General features: G+C 44.6%; 2 protein-coding genes, 2 long non-coding RNA genes and 1 other non-coding gene across 6 annotated transcripts in view; 2 read left to right on the plus strand and 3 right to left on the minus strand.

The window, feature by feature from the left end:
• The window catches only part of LOC130535008 (rho guanine nucleotide exchange factor 17-like), a 46,037-nt gene extending 41,486 nt beyond the window's left edge, over window positions 1–4,551 (minus strand). The window contains exons 1-2 of one of the 2 annotated variants that reach the window (XM_057049776.1): window positions 4,320–4,551; window positions 1–4,190 (exon numbers count right to left, since the gene is read on the minus strand). The exon at window positions 1–4,190 is cut by the window's left edge and continues 697 nt beyond it. In XM_057049776.1, coding sequence (XP_056905756.1) covers window positions 1–4,190; window positions 4,320–4,499 — 4,370 coding nt within the window. In that variant the 5' untranslated portion in view covers window positions 4,500–4,551. The other variant, XM_057049775.1, reaches the window with a different exon arrangement.
• Window positions 3,431–6,496, plus strand: LOC130535017 (uncharacterized). The gene is made up of 3 exons (XR_008953019.1): window positions 3,431–3,571; window positions 3,731–3,881; window positions 3,965–6,496. It is a non-coding gene; the product is annotated as an uncharacterized LOC130535017 (long non-coding RNA).
• LOC130535011 (P2Y purinoceptor 3) lies at window positions 5,630–13,218 on the minus strand. The gene is made up of 3 exons (XM_057049783.1): window positions 13,058–13,218; window positions 8,173–8,588; window positions 5,630–8,041 (listed from the first exon to the last, which is right to left on the minus strand). The coding sequence occupies exons 1-3, from the start codon at window positions 13,088–13,090 to the stop codon at window positions 7,375–7,377; spliced, it is 1,116 nt and encodes a 371-aa protein (XP_056905763.1). The 5' UTR covers window positions 13,091–13,218; the 3' UTR covers window positions 5,630–7,374.
• trnat-agu (transfer RNA threonine (anticodon AGU)) lies at window positions 8,764–8,837 on the minus strand. Its single transcript has one exon. It is a non-coding gene; the product is annotated as a tRNA-Thr (tRNA).
• Window positions 13,219–13,350: 132 nt separating the features above from the next.
• On the plus strand, window positions 13,351–14,135 carry LOC130535018 (uncharacterized). The gene is made up of 3 exons (XR_008953020.1): window positions 13,351–13,498; window positions 13,594–13,668; window positions 13,785–14,135. It is a non-coding gene; the product is annotated as an uncharacterized LOC130535018 (long non-coding RNA).
• Window positions 14,136–15,106: the final 971 nt, after the last annotated feature.

Genomic DNA, 15,106 nt, shown 5'->3' on the forward strand with positions numbered 1-15,106 from the left:
TTGGCAAGGTGATGTGGTTGTGTTGGGGGTGGTCTTTTGGGTTCCGGGTCCGACACCCACAGTACCTGTCCTTGCTCGCTCAGAATCGGCTCACTGCTAGAAGGTGGGATCTGTCCTGATTGATCCAGTTCACATATTGGCTCAGTACTCCCAGTCTGTCCTTTGAACTGAGCATTACTCTTGGATAGTAAAGGGGCATCACTGCGGCGGCTAGGATCACTAAATGACTTCTTCTTGGGAACTTTGTTGTTGCCATTATCATCCATCACCAATCGGTCCATTGCACCTGGCTCGTCCACGATGCTCCTGATCACCCCGCTATAGTCGTGAACAGCATCGTCACGGAACACACTGTCACTGTACACAGATAAGTCACTGGACATACTGCCCTTGTATCCAGGTCTTGAGCTCTCTGGAGAACACCCTCCCCCTCCTTTGACCAAAAGAGATCCTAACATGTTGCTGTCTACAGAAGAAAAATTGTTGTTCCCCTCCTCATCTATGGAACAGCACCTCTGGGGCATGGGGTCACTAAAGGAGCGGTAAACTGCAGAATCTCCATTTCCAACAGCTTCTACAGTTGACTCTATATTACCACTGTTACTGGAATCTGAACATGTATTATTGTTATTACCATGAGGGTTGAACCTGCGCCTTCGACGAATAGGGGTCATGGGAGTATCAGGTCCTCCTCCTTCTCCTTGATTGCTTGCTGACCTCTGTGACACATCATTTGCACTGATGTCCTCACAAGGAGCGTTGACACTGCTCATACCAAAGGTTCTGCTTAGCTCCAGGGGGTCAGGGTTACTCTCCTGCACATGAGGAAGAAGAAGCTTGGAAGGAATAGCAGCAACTTCACTGATGCAATTTGAATGGTTTAAAATGTTAATGCCATCCATGTCTTCTCCCTTGTTCTTACATCCCTCTGTATCATGAAGGGCTGATTTGGTCCATCCGGTCACAGGTTGCCCCAACACATCTCTAGTCATGTGTGACCCTAAATGAACCCCTACAGTATCCAGGAACGACTTCTCCAAGGGGTTGCTGGGAGCCATCTCTGGCTCTGTTACAATCCCTTCATCAGTTAAACTTGACTCGTGGCCTGAAAGTTCATCCACAGACCTGTCGTAGAACATGTTTTCCTCAGAGTTAACTTGCGATAAAGCTCTCCCTGCTTCTCCGGTCTGTCTCTTTACTTTCTCCCTGTAGTTTGTGCTCCTGCTGTTTAACTTCTCCAACTGCACACTTTGTCCATCCCTCCTGTTACTCTCCCTGTTCTCTCTCTCTCCCTCATGTTTATCCCTGCCTTTTGTGTTCTCAAACTCAGCCTCTCGATCTCTCCTGGCTTTCTCCTCAAGTTTCATTCCTGCTTTCTTCTGCTCATTTGTTTTAGTGAGCTGGAAACTGCCATCCCCCAAATTGCTTTCAATTCGTCTCACATCTGCATCATCATCATTATCTTCCCTACTGCTCATCTGGCATATATCTTGGATAACCTGTCTGGCTTCTTGCACATATCTTTCACAGAACCGCGGCATCAGTTCTTTTTCATCATCCTCGTCATCATCATAATAATAATAAGGCCTGGTTCTTTGCCCTCTCACCCACCTAAAATCCCCCCCATCGCTTTCTACCTCTCTGTCTGACGTCAACTGCCTTCGTTCAGTCTTCTCTCCCTCTACATCCAGCTGCTGCTCAGAGCTGCTTCTCTTTGCGCTACCACCCCTCAGGTGACGTCTGACAACGGTTGAAGGTTTGTCTGAATATGTGAAGGATTTTGTACGTCGCAGCGTGGCAGTTAGGTCTTTTAACGATGGCCGATTACCAGAAGGTAAAAGTGTTCCACCTTGAGCTTGTGAGCCCATCCTGTAGAATGTTGACCCCTCCGTGACCACTGGTTTCTCTCCACTTGGTTTTCTCACCTTGAGCTCTGACAGGTCAGATTTCAGAAAACTCAACAGCGACATTGTTTCTGAGGTGATATCAGGATTGGACATGGATATTCCATTTTTGCCATCATTATCCACACCATTCCCTCCTGCCTTCCTTGACCTGCTCTCATCAACACTAACCTCTGCAGATGCCCCACCTTGTCTGGAATGCACTGTTGGTACAGAAGTGACTAAAGGTAGCACCTTTGGACGCGGCCGCACAGTTGCTCGGGAGAAGTTATCCCCATGACCAAAGCTTGGGGAGCGGTACATGGTATAATTCCCATGGTAGGTTTTACTTAGCACTGATGAAGATACAGTTCTACTATTCACCCCACGGCTGTTTAAAGAACCCTGATCTTCATCCTTGAGTGTTTCAGTACTGGAATATCTGCTGTTGCAATGTGAGCCACCAGGACTGGAATTAAACGGGGGGATATTGACCTTTGAGACTCGTGACACACCAGGAAGAGTTGTGGAGACCGCAGGTGAGGACATGCTTTTGCATTGCTGCACCTTGGCTCTGTGACTGGCAGATTCTCTCACAGAATGGCTACGAGGTCTAGTCCCTGCATAGTCTCCTTTGTTCGGATGGTGATGTCGTTCAAGTTGCTCCATGGTCAAGGCTGTGTCACTGTCGCTGTCTTCTGATTCGCCATCATGATCATTAGAATCATCGCGGCCTGTTGCTAGAAAAGCTCCGCTGGCTTTTTTCTTCTTTCTCATCGACCGGCGTCGCACTGCCTCTCGGCTGTGGGGGCCTAAAGATCCAGGGTTGTCTTCCTCACTGCCTGAAGACCTGCTGAAACTCTGAGTACCCCAACAGCCATTTTTACTGCACAATATATAACCAGTTCTCTCTACAGTATTCCGTTCTACTGCACCGATGGAGAGAAAACAGTCCGAAGAAAGAGCTTTCAGAGTGGCCCCAACACCTTTGTTCCTTTTCCAGCTGTGCTCCTCCTCTTCATCTCCAGAACTCAACTTCCAACAAGGAATAAGGGAGGCAACTTTTGTGCTAGGTCTTGTTTCGATGGAGGGAGCTACCACTGAGGAGTAAGAGGTACTGGCTTTATCTGGAGCTGAAGCAGAGGAGGTGGGGGGGGAGGTGGTGGGGGCTAGTGCTGTAGAGGAGCTATGTGAGGAATGTAAACTATCCCTGGGCAGCCCGACCCCCTGCCTATCCTTTCCCTCCCTCACTGTTGCCTGCTGATGAGAGGAGCAAGAGGTGGTGGATAAGCTCTGCGACAGACTCAGAGACAAAGTAACAGGGGGTTGAAGGTCAGCGTGAGGGTCAGATGTCAATCCTGTGGTCCTCGGGGTCTTATGGGTAGCCTCAGAGCAAGGAATAAGAGATCTGCAGGGAGATTGGTTTATCTTGTTGGAGTGACTGCTCCCAGTAATAACATGACCACTGCTGCTGCAGCTCTGGAAAGAATCTGTGTCAGAAAGTCTCTTTTTATCTGAACTGCTTATGTTTTCTGAATCTGCACTTGAATATAGCTGGTGCTCTTCTTTAGAATAAAAGTCAGCACCACAACAAAACTCCTCTACAGCAGCACCAATTTCTCTGCTTTGCGCTTCCACTATGCACTTGTTTTGCAAAGAGAGGCCCGGTGCGTTAGCAGAACTGCAAGGTAAGAGTCTGTCTTTTTCACAGGAGAAAGGAGCACTTTCACCGGGGCTGAGCTTCTGCACAAGGCCCGGGTCGGCTGCTTTCAAATGCTCACAATCATCAGGTTTATTCTGCTGCGTGTCTTTGCTTTGTTTGGCATCAAAAATCTGCCTAATTTTAGTGACGCTGGGCCAATTGTCAGAGTTCAGTGGAGAAAAGTCATAGTGGTGTGTCGACAGATAACTTCTGTGGGATTTACACGCTCTACCAGCAATGTCCTCTTCCTCGTCTGTGCTCAAAGTCTTCCTGGAACTCAGGGGACATGCAGAAATGTGAGAATGATCTCTCTTACCAGAGTCGGCGCTGCCGTCGCTCGATAAACGCCTAAAAATCCGCTTCTCGTTTTTGTTTTCAGACTCGGAGCCCGAGTCGTCGCCACGGCCGAACTTTACTTTGATTCTTTTGCTTTGGGATTTTGCAGTTTTATGATCGCTGTCCTCGAAACTGCTGCTGTCTTCGTGGAATGATTTACGAGAGCCCTCTCCCCCGGAGCACCTGGTCCGGGGAAGTGTGCTGCTTCCCCGCGTCACTGGCGCGCCGTCCGCTGGTGGGGATCTGCGTGTCCCGGCGGAGCTGGCGAACTTCTCCGTAAGTTGGCGTATGGATGGAGAAAGAGAGGGAAAAGGCGTGGAGACAACTTTCTTTGGGTCTGCGGTTGGGAGAACTGCGGTGGTAGCAGAGATTTTGGAAACTTTTCTTGACACACTCACATTACGCGTCGCCCAGAACTCTTCTGCTCGGCCGGACTTCGTGGGAAGGGCGACGCCAGCTGCCTCCAAATCAACTGATTTCTTTTGTTGGGCTTCACCTCTGTTGGAACGCCAGGACTCCAACTTTTTGAAAGAGACGCTGCGATACACAGCCGCCTTCTTCCCCTCACTTTCTGCCATTGTTCATGCTTTGGATTTACACATCCGAGCGCCTTCCGTGGTCCAATTCACCCTACAAGACACATTTCATATGAACAAAAAGACGGCATCTGTTCCAACATGGCGAGATTGACAAATAAAATAATCCAATGAAAAGTTGGCAGAATGTCCCTCAAAACTTACATGTTGATTCCCGAAACTGAATCCGCGCAGAAGAAAAGCGCTGCAGAATTTGGCCCCAAATATCCCAAACCCGTTCACAAACACAGATTTTCCATTGTTGTCTCTACCACTGCTTCCAAACCTGCGCCCATGATCAGGATAGCGCGCCTGAAGGGCCCGAGGCGTCATCACTATTCATTCTTTAAACTGTTTGTCGATTCCTTATTTTGGGATGATTTGCTTTTCCGTGAGTTATGTTCTATTTGTGTGTGTTAATGTCTGATAGGGAAGAGGGGTGGGCGGGACTAGGGGTGTAGGGGTTGACATGGCCCCTCGGGGATTGAGAGGAAAGCTTTTTCTTCTTTTTGATAAGAGAAGACAACCTCTGGTCTACATGTCATTAAAGTTGTCTCTTGGGGAGGGGGGGTGTCAAAGACGAGAGCACCGAGGGGCTTTTTAGGCAACAAACTGCACCACATCTGACGAGCACTTATTTCCACGTCCCAATGAAGCCATGAGCGCAAAATCTAACTGACAAAAGTCCAAAAAGACTCGAGAAAGAGAATCTTAATGATGCTGCGCTGCATTTTGAACTAAATCTAATTATCGCTCTGGAACTGCGGGTTGTAATATGGTGTTCACTTTACAGTTCAGTTGTCAATAGTTTTTTTTTTCTTTCTTTTTTTTGAGAAATAGCAATGAGATAATGTTTCCAAAGGGTGACCGCTTTAACTGCTGTTCCACCTACAGTAGACTGAAGCGCAGGTGTGGACCACAGCGCCGCCTTCAGGCTGACCTAGCAAATACTCTCTGGTTGCTTTGATCGACTTTTTTCTTTTATGATTTCACTTTAACTGGATATCACTTTTTTGCGTTTTTGATTTGATAATACGGTGGTTTCTAAATTCTTATGTCATGAAATATCATTGTTTCATGTGTTTTGAAGGGAAAGAGATTATCTTTTTTTGACAGCTGATACAAGACACCAAAAGGTTGCCAGCCTTTTTTATTGAGCTTTTCACATTTAATAACAGCATCCATTATATCTTCACAAACAACCAATGAAACTAAAACAAATGTAATTTAAAAAACACTTTTCTCAGCTGTATTGTTTTTGAAACAAAATAAAATCAATGAATACTGATTAGCACAAATGTGGTGGCAAAGATGATAGATGCCCCATCTCAGCCAGCTGGTGGAAGGTAAAAATAGCAATAGAAAATAATTTTTAGCTAAAATACATCACATATTTATGTAACAGGGTTAAAGATTCCACTTGCCTTCCATTGTTACTGCTCTCCATTATTTAACATTATTCTCCAATCATCTTTTTTATTCATCCTTATATTATCTTAATTGTTATTTATTTTCATTGTATTTTTTTATTTGATGTTAATCTGTTGGGTTTCCATTCGGTAGTCTATGATCCACTGGGGCATTGGGTGTTTGTGGTGGCCCCTAATAGGACCCCTATATATTGGGGGTGCAGCCCTCTTTCTGAGTCTGAGTCTGCTGTTCACTGTCCCCGTGGTAAGTCACACTACTGTGTGCCTCAGGGACATATTGTATTGTGGTTTCTCTGTGTGTTTAAAATATTATTTGTGTTAATCGCTTGTATAGTACTAAGATGGGGAGATTGTTGTGAGCAGTTTTGTTGGTTTTGTTTTATTAATTACACAAATTCTGTCTGTGTGTGTTTGCAAGCTAACCTCTTGTGAAAGTTGTGCATGTGGCTAACAGACAGACATGAGCTTTTTTTTTTTTGTTTTGATTACTTTAAAAAAATCCTGACCGAGTACAGTTGCAACAGAGTAACCGTGGTCTGTTTTAACAGAAATAAAAGGATGAATGGGAAATTGGTGACTGTCTTCAATACACAATGCAAGAGCTGCCACATTTACATAAAGTTATTTAATGTACATGACACAAATATAGCTGCAACTGAATTTGATATTTAAAAATCTGTTTCATATTCAACTTGGTAAACAAAAGCTTCAAGAGCCATAGAAAGGGAAAAACAGAACAAAAACAGTGTGGCACATTTTCATGGAGTCAAAGATGAAAAAGCAAAGTAAACTTAATACAGCTACACATCTATGGAAGAGGAGGTTCAAACCGGTGTGTTCGTTATTTGACAATGAGAGTTATATATCAATAATTAGCATACACACAAACCATTTAATTCACAAAATTCTGATTCAGCAAAATGCATTTATAATATTTTCACATTATTATGTCTTCACTTCACAACTTCTGTTTCAAATACTTAAGTAAAACTGTTGTAGACGGCTCCACTTCCGTTCATGCTTTTATTTGTTCAAAATCATTTAGCAAACATAATCATGACAAACTTGAATTAATAGACATTATTTGTAGGAAGAGGATTCAAAGAGCGACGTAAGAAAATGGTTCATTGATCTATTTATGGCTGGTCAGTGGGTCAGAAACTGATAGGAGGAATGACAGCAGCATACGCTCACCTCACTACGAGGTTAAACCGCAAACACGAAGGCATTGTGTAGTTCTTCCGCACAGTTAGTGAATATTTACTGTTGTCAACTGAGCAGATAATAGGCAAAATTCTGATGTTTTGTTGATATATATGAGGGTTTTCACACAATATCCAGAATTCCTCCTACTGGTTTTGCAAGGCTTTCATTACTTGTCATATTTATTATATGTGAGGAGGAAAACCTTTTGAGGGGTTCCCACTGGTCCAGTGTGCTGTGTTGGCTCACACACTGGTGCCTTTGAGGGTGGTAACTCGCAGCACAAATCTTTTTGTGCTCTGACGATAGCGTGGCTGGGTAAAGTAAAACAGGATTGGATCCAGAAAGCTGTTCATGCTGGCAAATGGCCTGGTGCTCTTGTAGATGACCGAGAAGAGGTTTTTTGTTTCGCAGGGTGTACCAGGAAAACTACGGACCACCAGGTACACAGTCTTGGTCAGGTGAAAGGGCAGGAAACTAATACAAAACACGGTTGCCACCACAATGATCATCCTTACTGCTTTGTCCCGTTTCTCCTTAGTTGCCATGGAGACACCCTGGTAGGAAACTGGGCGGCAAAGGATTTGAGCCATCCGACAGTAACACACCATGATGCCCAGAAAAGGTAACAGGAACCCCAGGCAGGTCAGGGCCATGCCGTAGGGATAGTAATCTACCGAGTGTGCGGGGGTGCTAAGGTCGTAGCATACTGTGCGGTTCCTCTGGACTCCCGTTGCAGCGAAGTGAAAAGTCGGTGCACACAGGGCAATGACAAGCAGCCACACCCCTCCACAGACACGCCAAGCCATTTTACGCCCGCCTTTCTTGTGCCACATTGCCAGAGGATGGCAAACACCAACATATCGCTGCACACTGATGCAGGTGAGGAAGAGGATACTGCCATGCAGGTTACTGTGAGCAAATCAAATAGACAATGTACAGTTTTTAAGAATATGAATATACAGCACGTGTAATTATTATTAAAATATATTTGGAGTTAATGGTTAAAATAAACAGACTAAATAAAAAGGCAAACATCTCACCTGTAGAACTGAAACCTGACCAGTTTACAAGTGAACTCCCCAAAGGGCCAGTAGTCACGGCTGCCGTAGTTGTAGACAAGCAAGGGGAGCGACATCACATACAGAAAATCAGCGATGGCCAAGTTGAGCATATAGATGTTGCTTCTGGAGAGGTTGGGCCGAGCCCTCCATATCTTCAGTATGACAACGGTGTTGAGAGGGAGCCCCAGCAGGCAGACCATGGTGTACACAGTGGGGAGCAGAATACGTTTGAAATCCTCCTTATATGTGCAGTTGCTGTTGGAGATGCCTTTAATGATATTGTGGGTGTTGGGGCCTGTAAAGGGTTCACTGCTTGCAAAGTCCAATGAGGTCAGGGAGATAACACCCTCTGTGAAGAAAGGGCTGAAATGAGCTGAGAGTGGCATCTTCGCGTTCTGGCAGAGACAGGGAGACATATGAGAATACCTTAATTCCAATAATATCTCTAGTTGTTTTTACATGTTAAGAATATGCTGTTTAGTTGCACTAGCTGATATAATTCTAATTGTATATCTCGCTTTTATATGTTTAACAACATTCTCTTTTAACCACCAGGGGACGCCAACAATTAGGCGCTGCTGGGATATGGACCCAGGATCTCCTGTTTACTAGGCAGTCACTTTGACCAACTAAGCCACAGCGCCACAAAGGGGCTGACCTTTGGAAAATTGGTGCCGGAACAGACTGCGGTGAATCAAACCCTTTACCATAATAACCCATCCTCTGTTAACATCCATCACATATATTCCTCTTGAGGCAACGAATGGGGGAGTAAGTGTTGGACTGGATCCACTCCCCTTGTGGCCCTGCGACATTGTGAATCATGACATTTCGCAACTTCATCATCCCACCTCAGCTACAGAACACAAATGAGCACATGGATGTCTTGTGGCTTTTTAAAATTGTGTCTGTTCATGTCACCACCTAACTTTTATCCATTTCAGTCCCCAGTAGTAATTAAATCCCTTTGATAATCTGTTTCTTTTATGTGTTAGTTAATGTCGGCAGATAAAAAAAATATCTTTCACAGGATTGGGCAGATCTATAATGTGTGAACAGCTCTGATGTGAATATTCTGGAACAGAGTTCCACCTGTGACTTGAAAAAATCAAACAGCAGTCCTGTGTATCCTTGATAATTTACCAGGAACTCCACCTTCAACCCCGGACTTGCCAAAGTCCAACGGCAGGCAGCTATTACGGGCAGCCTGCCAGCCCAGCCTGCCATTGTATCACACCCAGCCTTCGGGAATGAATTGTAGAAACACAGTGCTGCTTGGGATCAAAGCAAGAGGCCACATCACAACACCTCCGTCAATAATGCTGAATTAGTGATGGTGGCGTTGCTACAAGACTGCACTCGCGTCATCATCAGTGCCAGACTTATCAATGGAAATCCAACTTTGAGAAACCAATACAAGAAAAAAGGAAAGCTAAAATAACCGCGCTACTGCAGATGACATCGGAAATGAAGTCAGCCTCGTTAAATCAATAATGAGCCTCGTTAAATCAATAATGTTCAATAAAAGACCTCAATGTTTTCCATCTGATTTAAATTAATGTCCAGAATTTTTTGATTAATTGAATTTTGATCCCTGCAGACATCCACGCATGGTCATGTTTCCAATTTTTAGATACTCTAGAGAAAAGAAATGTTCATTTCTCCCACTCTCGTGTGTGTGTGTGTGTGTGTGTGTGTGTGTGTGTGTTGTGTGTGTGTGTGTGTGTGTGTGTGTGTGTGAGAAATTGAGTTATTCAATTTTTCTGCTCCACATCTGCAGAACAAGTACGGTAAGATGAGCTCCCACATATTTTCTTTACTTTGGTTATTAAAGGTCATAACAGAATTTTGGAAATCAGCCAGACAGCCCGACGCTGCACCTTTTTATTAGAATTGAAAATGAAACGTCATTAAGAGGTTTGCTGGCTGCGTTATATCTGTGTGAAGGAGCGCTTTTACTTCACTGTACCTTTAATATCTTACTTTTGGCACTTGTTCGGAACACTTGTGGCCGGGTACTTTCCTCTTCAGCTATTGTCAAAAGATTTACTGGAAATCAGGTATCACACCACCCACCACACCAGACAAGCTGCGGCAGTGCCAAACATCCTATCATTCCCTCTCATAGCGTGATGCCGCACTGAGTCAGCAGGGTGACACAACAAAGTTTAAATGCTTTCCTCGTTAAAGGTTAATGGCTGAGTAATAAAGTGTGGGGTTGTAGTCAGTAGAGTCAGTATCAACATCATCGCCGTCAGAAAGAACTCAAAAAGATCTATCATCCACGTGGACAATGTCTGCGGCAGAGACAAACAACAATCAGCTTTTTGTTTTACCAAGCAGCCAAAGATCAGCTGCTCTGGCACAACAGAATCACCCTAATTAGAGAGAAGTAATGACCTCAACTAATGATGCAGGCTAATACAGCTAATCCATCATTGGTAGGAGACATTTTAAACCAATCAACTGCCACAAAAATAGCCACATGCTTATCATATCGTAGGAAGGAGAGTAATTACAGATGCCAGTCACCAGTCAGGACCCCCCTCAGCCATCTAAAACCTGCTGCAAACCAAAGAGCCATTGAGCACAGTCAGTTCTCATCCCTCCATCCTCTAAGCACTGATGTGCCTTCACAGCATGACTTCAATTCTGCATCTACGAGGAACACAAGCAGATAATGATAATAACAATCCGGTCCAGCCTGAACGGCCTCTCGGGGCTGTAGGTGGTGATAAGAAGCAGCTGTGTGTTGGTACAGAGCTGCCGTGCCTCGCAGCAAAGACATGCTGATGCATGCTGCTCTGTGGATCTGGGAAGGATTACAGCAGCTTCGTAGAGGCAGACAGGCAGCACTTCCCTTTTTTTCATGTGATTGTCACTCACAAGGGAAGTGAATGCAGCCTCGATGAAGCTCCGAGTCCACACTAAGCACCCACCTCCTAGAGCTCATCAGGGGCTACTGATGAAATACATGATATCTGGGTTCTAACCATGTCAGCAATTATCTATAAGAATAATTATCTGAATCAGCATCAATCTCTGACTCCTTGAGTTGTAGATTTACATCTGCAACTTAACAATTATACACAATAATGCTACGCCATAAGCAGGGTGGCACCATCACAACAGTCTGGTCCCACTCAAGGTTTCTTCCTGTTAACAGGGAGATTTTTCGTGCCATTGATGACTGAAACTGCTCACTCAGGTGTCTCAAGTGTCTGGAAACAACCGTGTTTGCAACAGAGGCTTTGTGAATCAAAATGAACCAAATTTATGTGTTTATTGTGTTTTCTTTGTTTAAAGTCAACACAGGAAGAATAAACTCATGGAGCCAACTTCGGCTACTTTTGTTAGATTTACTAGATTTAACAAGTAAAACCAATATTTATCACTACAACAGAACCAGGAGAAAGAATATTGACAGAAAAACACGTTTTCAGATGAAGGAAGAAGCTGATCAACAGCTTAACCAAGGAGGAGAGCAGCAGCAGCTCATTGTGGCTTGTCTTTTGTTTGTGGTGTGGATGCAAATGCTGCAGCAAAAAGAGGGGCCAAAGTGTTTCCCATAATTCCACCCTGGAGAAAATGCTGCAGCCATTTCTAATGGTTTCAAAGGCTAATTGCTGGAGTCAATCCACTAAATCAGAGCAGAAAACAGTGTGATGTTGGCAGCCTTGGCTGCTGCTGAACCATGAATCATTTAACTTTCATCTGCAAAATATTGATGATCAGTTTCTCTGTATCTACTTCATTGTTGCCGCCACTCAGACACATTAGACAGACATTAGGAAGCCCAGCAGGCAGGAATCCTCAGTAAAAACAAGTTCCAGAGCCAGGTTGTTACACATGAGGGCTCGTAGTTATGACCGCTCTGTTACACCAGGCAGATTCCCACCAGACCAGTTGACCTTAAAGACAGCTTGTTTTCAGCTGTTGTCTAACAGCCACAGTAAAAAATGTCTAAAAGGTCAAAAGCAGATCTGAAACAACTCAAAGGAAATAAACGACCAAAAAGTCATTGACTTTTGCAGTTCCTCCATCGTTCAAGCTGGGAATCATTGTCCAAGGGAGGGATTAAAAATCAGCACATCAGTGTTTGAAACATGCAGGAACTATTGGACTTTTTCAAACCTTTATCAAAGCATGTGATGGAGCCGACTGCAGACAACAGTTGGTGTCAAGTCCAATTAGTTTAGGTGATGCAAAGACCTTGAGGGAAAAGGATGGTTGGAAATTCTGCTATATTTCTGGACACCTCCCAAAAACTTTTTTAACCGGTTGTAAGAATTTCAAAGGGTGGACAAAGCACCGCCAAAGCATCAAATATGAGCATCAAACATGAGAGTTGTTATCATTTTTAAAATAAATATGCACATTTCCCATTTATTCGTTCCCATGGAAGGCTTCTGACTTACACACACTTCTGCTGCCCAGATAGGATCTGATATCCAGACAGATGTTTGGCCTGTGTGTGTGTGTGTGTGTGTGTGTGTGTGTGTGTGTGTGTGTGTGTGTGTGTGTGAGTTCTCTCTGACAGCTGGAACAAGAAAGAGCTACTTATGATTACAACACATTTAACAGTAGGTAAATTAAGTAACAGTAAACAGAATCGGCATTATTGACTCTTTTATCTTGATATATATATATATGGGGTAAATCTGTGAGTAGCTTTGCATGCTGCTTGTATCCATGCAGTAAATGTCTGCATCTATGGTTTCTTCTGGACTTTCTGGCTCATTTAGCACCGCAGCACCGACTTCTTGTGCACACGCGCGTCACAATGAAGCTTCGATTCGTCCTCTCTCGCAGTAAAACATTGATCCATGTGGACATTTATTCCCGTTTTGATCCGTCAACTCACCTTGAAGGAGAGCAGAAGGACGCTCGTCAACATCCCATCACCATCATCAGCGGACCAGCAACCGTTAACGGAGCCTGAACTGGACACCGAGTGCGGGTTGAATTATACTTTCGAGTTCCTGCGCGCTCACGCACGGCCACGTGCGCGCGCCTGTCGCGGCAGCGTGCAGCTCTGTGAGACCTGTTGAGGAGGCGTTACCAACCCAGAGATGTTAGAGGGCATCATGGGAGCGCAGTAAGAGTCCCGTGTAAGTTGTGTTTCTGTAAAAACTGTTGATAATTGCTGTCGCCATCAGCTTACCTTAATGGGTCACAATAGTAGGTCAAACTCCTCATCATCTACACGCAAGCTAAATTATTGAGTTGCTTTTAATGGAGCAGAGACTAGAAGTCCATTACATTCAAGCCCAAAACAAGCTGAAGGACTAATGTTAAAGATAAGGTATGTAGGTAAATCAGAGGTTTCCACTGACTCCACCTATTAGGATTCAGTGTTTTTTGTTGGGATTTTCCTGGATCTTTTCCCTCTTGCCCCAGCTCTGAAACACCACTTCCCTGACCTGCAGCTCATCTGGGGTGGTTGGCTCGGCAGCTGTAAAGAGCTTGTTAATGGTAATGCTTGGCTCCCTCCACCTTCGTTTTTTGAGATTGTACTTTTGCTAGTCTGTCTTTCTAGTGATTTTTTTCTTGTCTCACCTTTTTCGTTTGTTTTTTTTCTATTCCCGCAGCTCCCGGTTCACTGCTGCCCAGATCAGCCTCACTTGCCTGCACACTGCCCAGCGATTGTACCTTTACCTTTTTTTTAATCTCTTTGAGAATTAAGCCTCCTTACAATCAGGTTTGTCTGTGTCTCCATGTTTGGGTCCTGTTTCTGGCTTCATTTGATGTACCACCACCAGTCACACAGGAAACATTTGACATGATCCAGCTCTTGCTGATGGGGGACACAAACCTCAAAGGTGACCGTGTCTCTGGATGTTGCATGAGTTCTGTAGAAAAGCCAACAGTCCGTTTTGGAAATGTTGCCTTGTCCTCAGAAATTCCCTGCAGAGTTACTTACTGTTGCCTCTGATGCTAAAACTGGCACTTGTCAAGAAATCTCCAAGGTAGTTTTCTATGTCAACTGGACTGGGTTTCTTCTCTTAAAGACGTTTCGCCCTCTATCCAGAAGGCTTCTTCAGTTCTGAAATCGCTGGGGAGACAGCTTGAAAATATATAGCCCCTGTGGACCATCTGCATGCTAATGATCTGGGTGGTCACCTGAGAGTCGTTAGCAGGGTCGTTGGCCGGGTCGTTCACCTAGTTTTAGTTTAGGTGTCTCCCCTTTGTCTGCTGGACCACATGGTGGTGAGTCACTGGGTCTCCTGGAATGGTGTGAATGTTTGTTTTGCTGTTGGAAGGAGTGGAGGACTGCATTGTATGTGGGTGATAGGAAGTGCCTCAGGCCACCACCTGAAGAAGCCTTCTGGATAGAAGGCGAAACGTCTTCAAGAGAAGAAACCCAGTCCAGTTGACATAGAAAATTACCTTGGATACAATGACCTGGATGATTGAGAATCTACACAGACATCAAGAAATCTGTTTCCCTTTACTGGAATTTAACTGTTATAAGAAACAGAGAACTCGGCATCACTTTCTTCACCTATTAGATTCACCGTGCACGTACTGGTTGGCCCTGGCTGGTTGGTAGCCTTGAGAGGAGGAAGAATCAACAGAAACCAGCCTGCTGATGGGATCAAGCCAGTAGCTTCTGAACAGAAGCCTGATAGGCTATAGTTCAAGTTGTGAGAGTATACTGACAACAGCAGTCAGAGCATCTGAAGCCACAGTAATGGCATCAGATCGAGACACACAGCTCTCCTCAGGGCCGCAGTCTCTAAATGACTGCTTACCTCCTGTGAGGAGCAGCTCAGTCTGAGGCAAAGGCCAACTTCTCTTTTCACAGAACTCAGACATCAGTCTAATAACGAAATGCATCAAGATCTTGGAGTTACACGAAAATGCAAAATTATTTCCAACTAGAGTTTTACAAGTTAGTTGCATCATAAAT

Source organism: Takifugu flavidus, chromosome 12 (assembly GCF_003711565.1).
Source record: "Takifugu flavidus isolate HTHZ2018 chromosome 12, ASM371156v2, whole genome shotgun sequence".
NCBI classification, from domain to species: Eukaryota; Metazoa; Chordata; class Actinopteri; order Tetraodontiformes; family Tetraodontidae; genus Takifugu; species Takifugu flavidus.

What these genes read in the sequence shown, in the direction of transcription:
- LOC130535011 (XM_057049783.1), bottom strand. Translation starts at nt 13,090, where the DNA reads ATGTTGACGAGCGTCCTTCTGCTCTCCTTCAAG. An exon ending in TCCTTCTGCTCTCCTTCAAG is followed by an intron (nt 8,589 to 13,057) that starts GTGAGTTGACGG and finishes TGTCTCTGCCAG; the next exon opens with AACGCGAAGATGCCACTCTC. An exon ending in GTCAGGTTTCAGTTCTACAG is followed by an intron (nt 8,042 to 8,172) that starts GTGAGATGTTTG and finishes ATTTGCTCACAG; the next exon opens with TAACCTGCATGGCAGTATCC.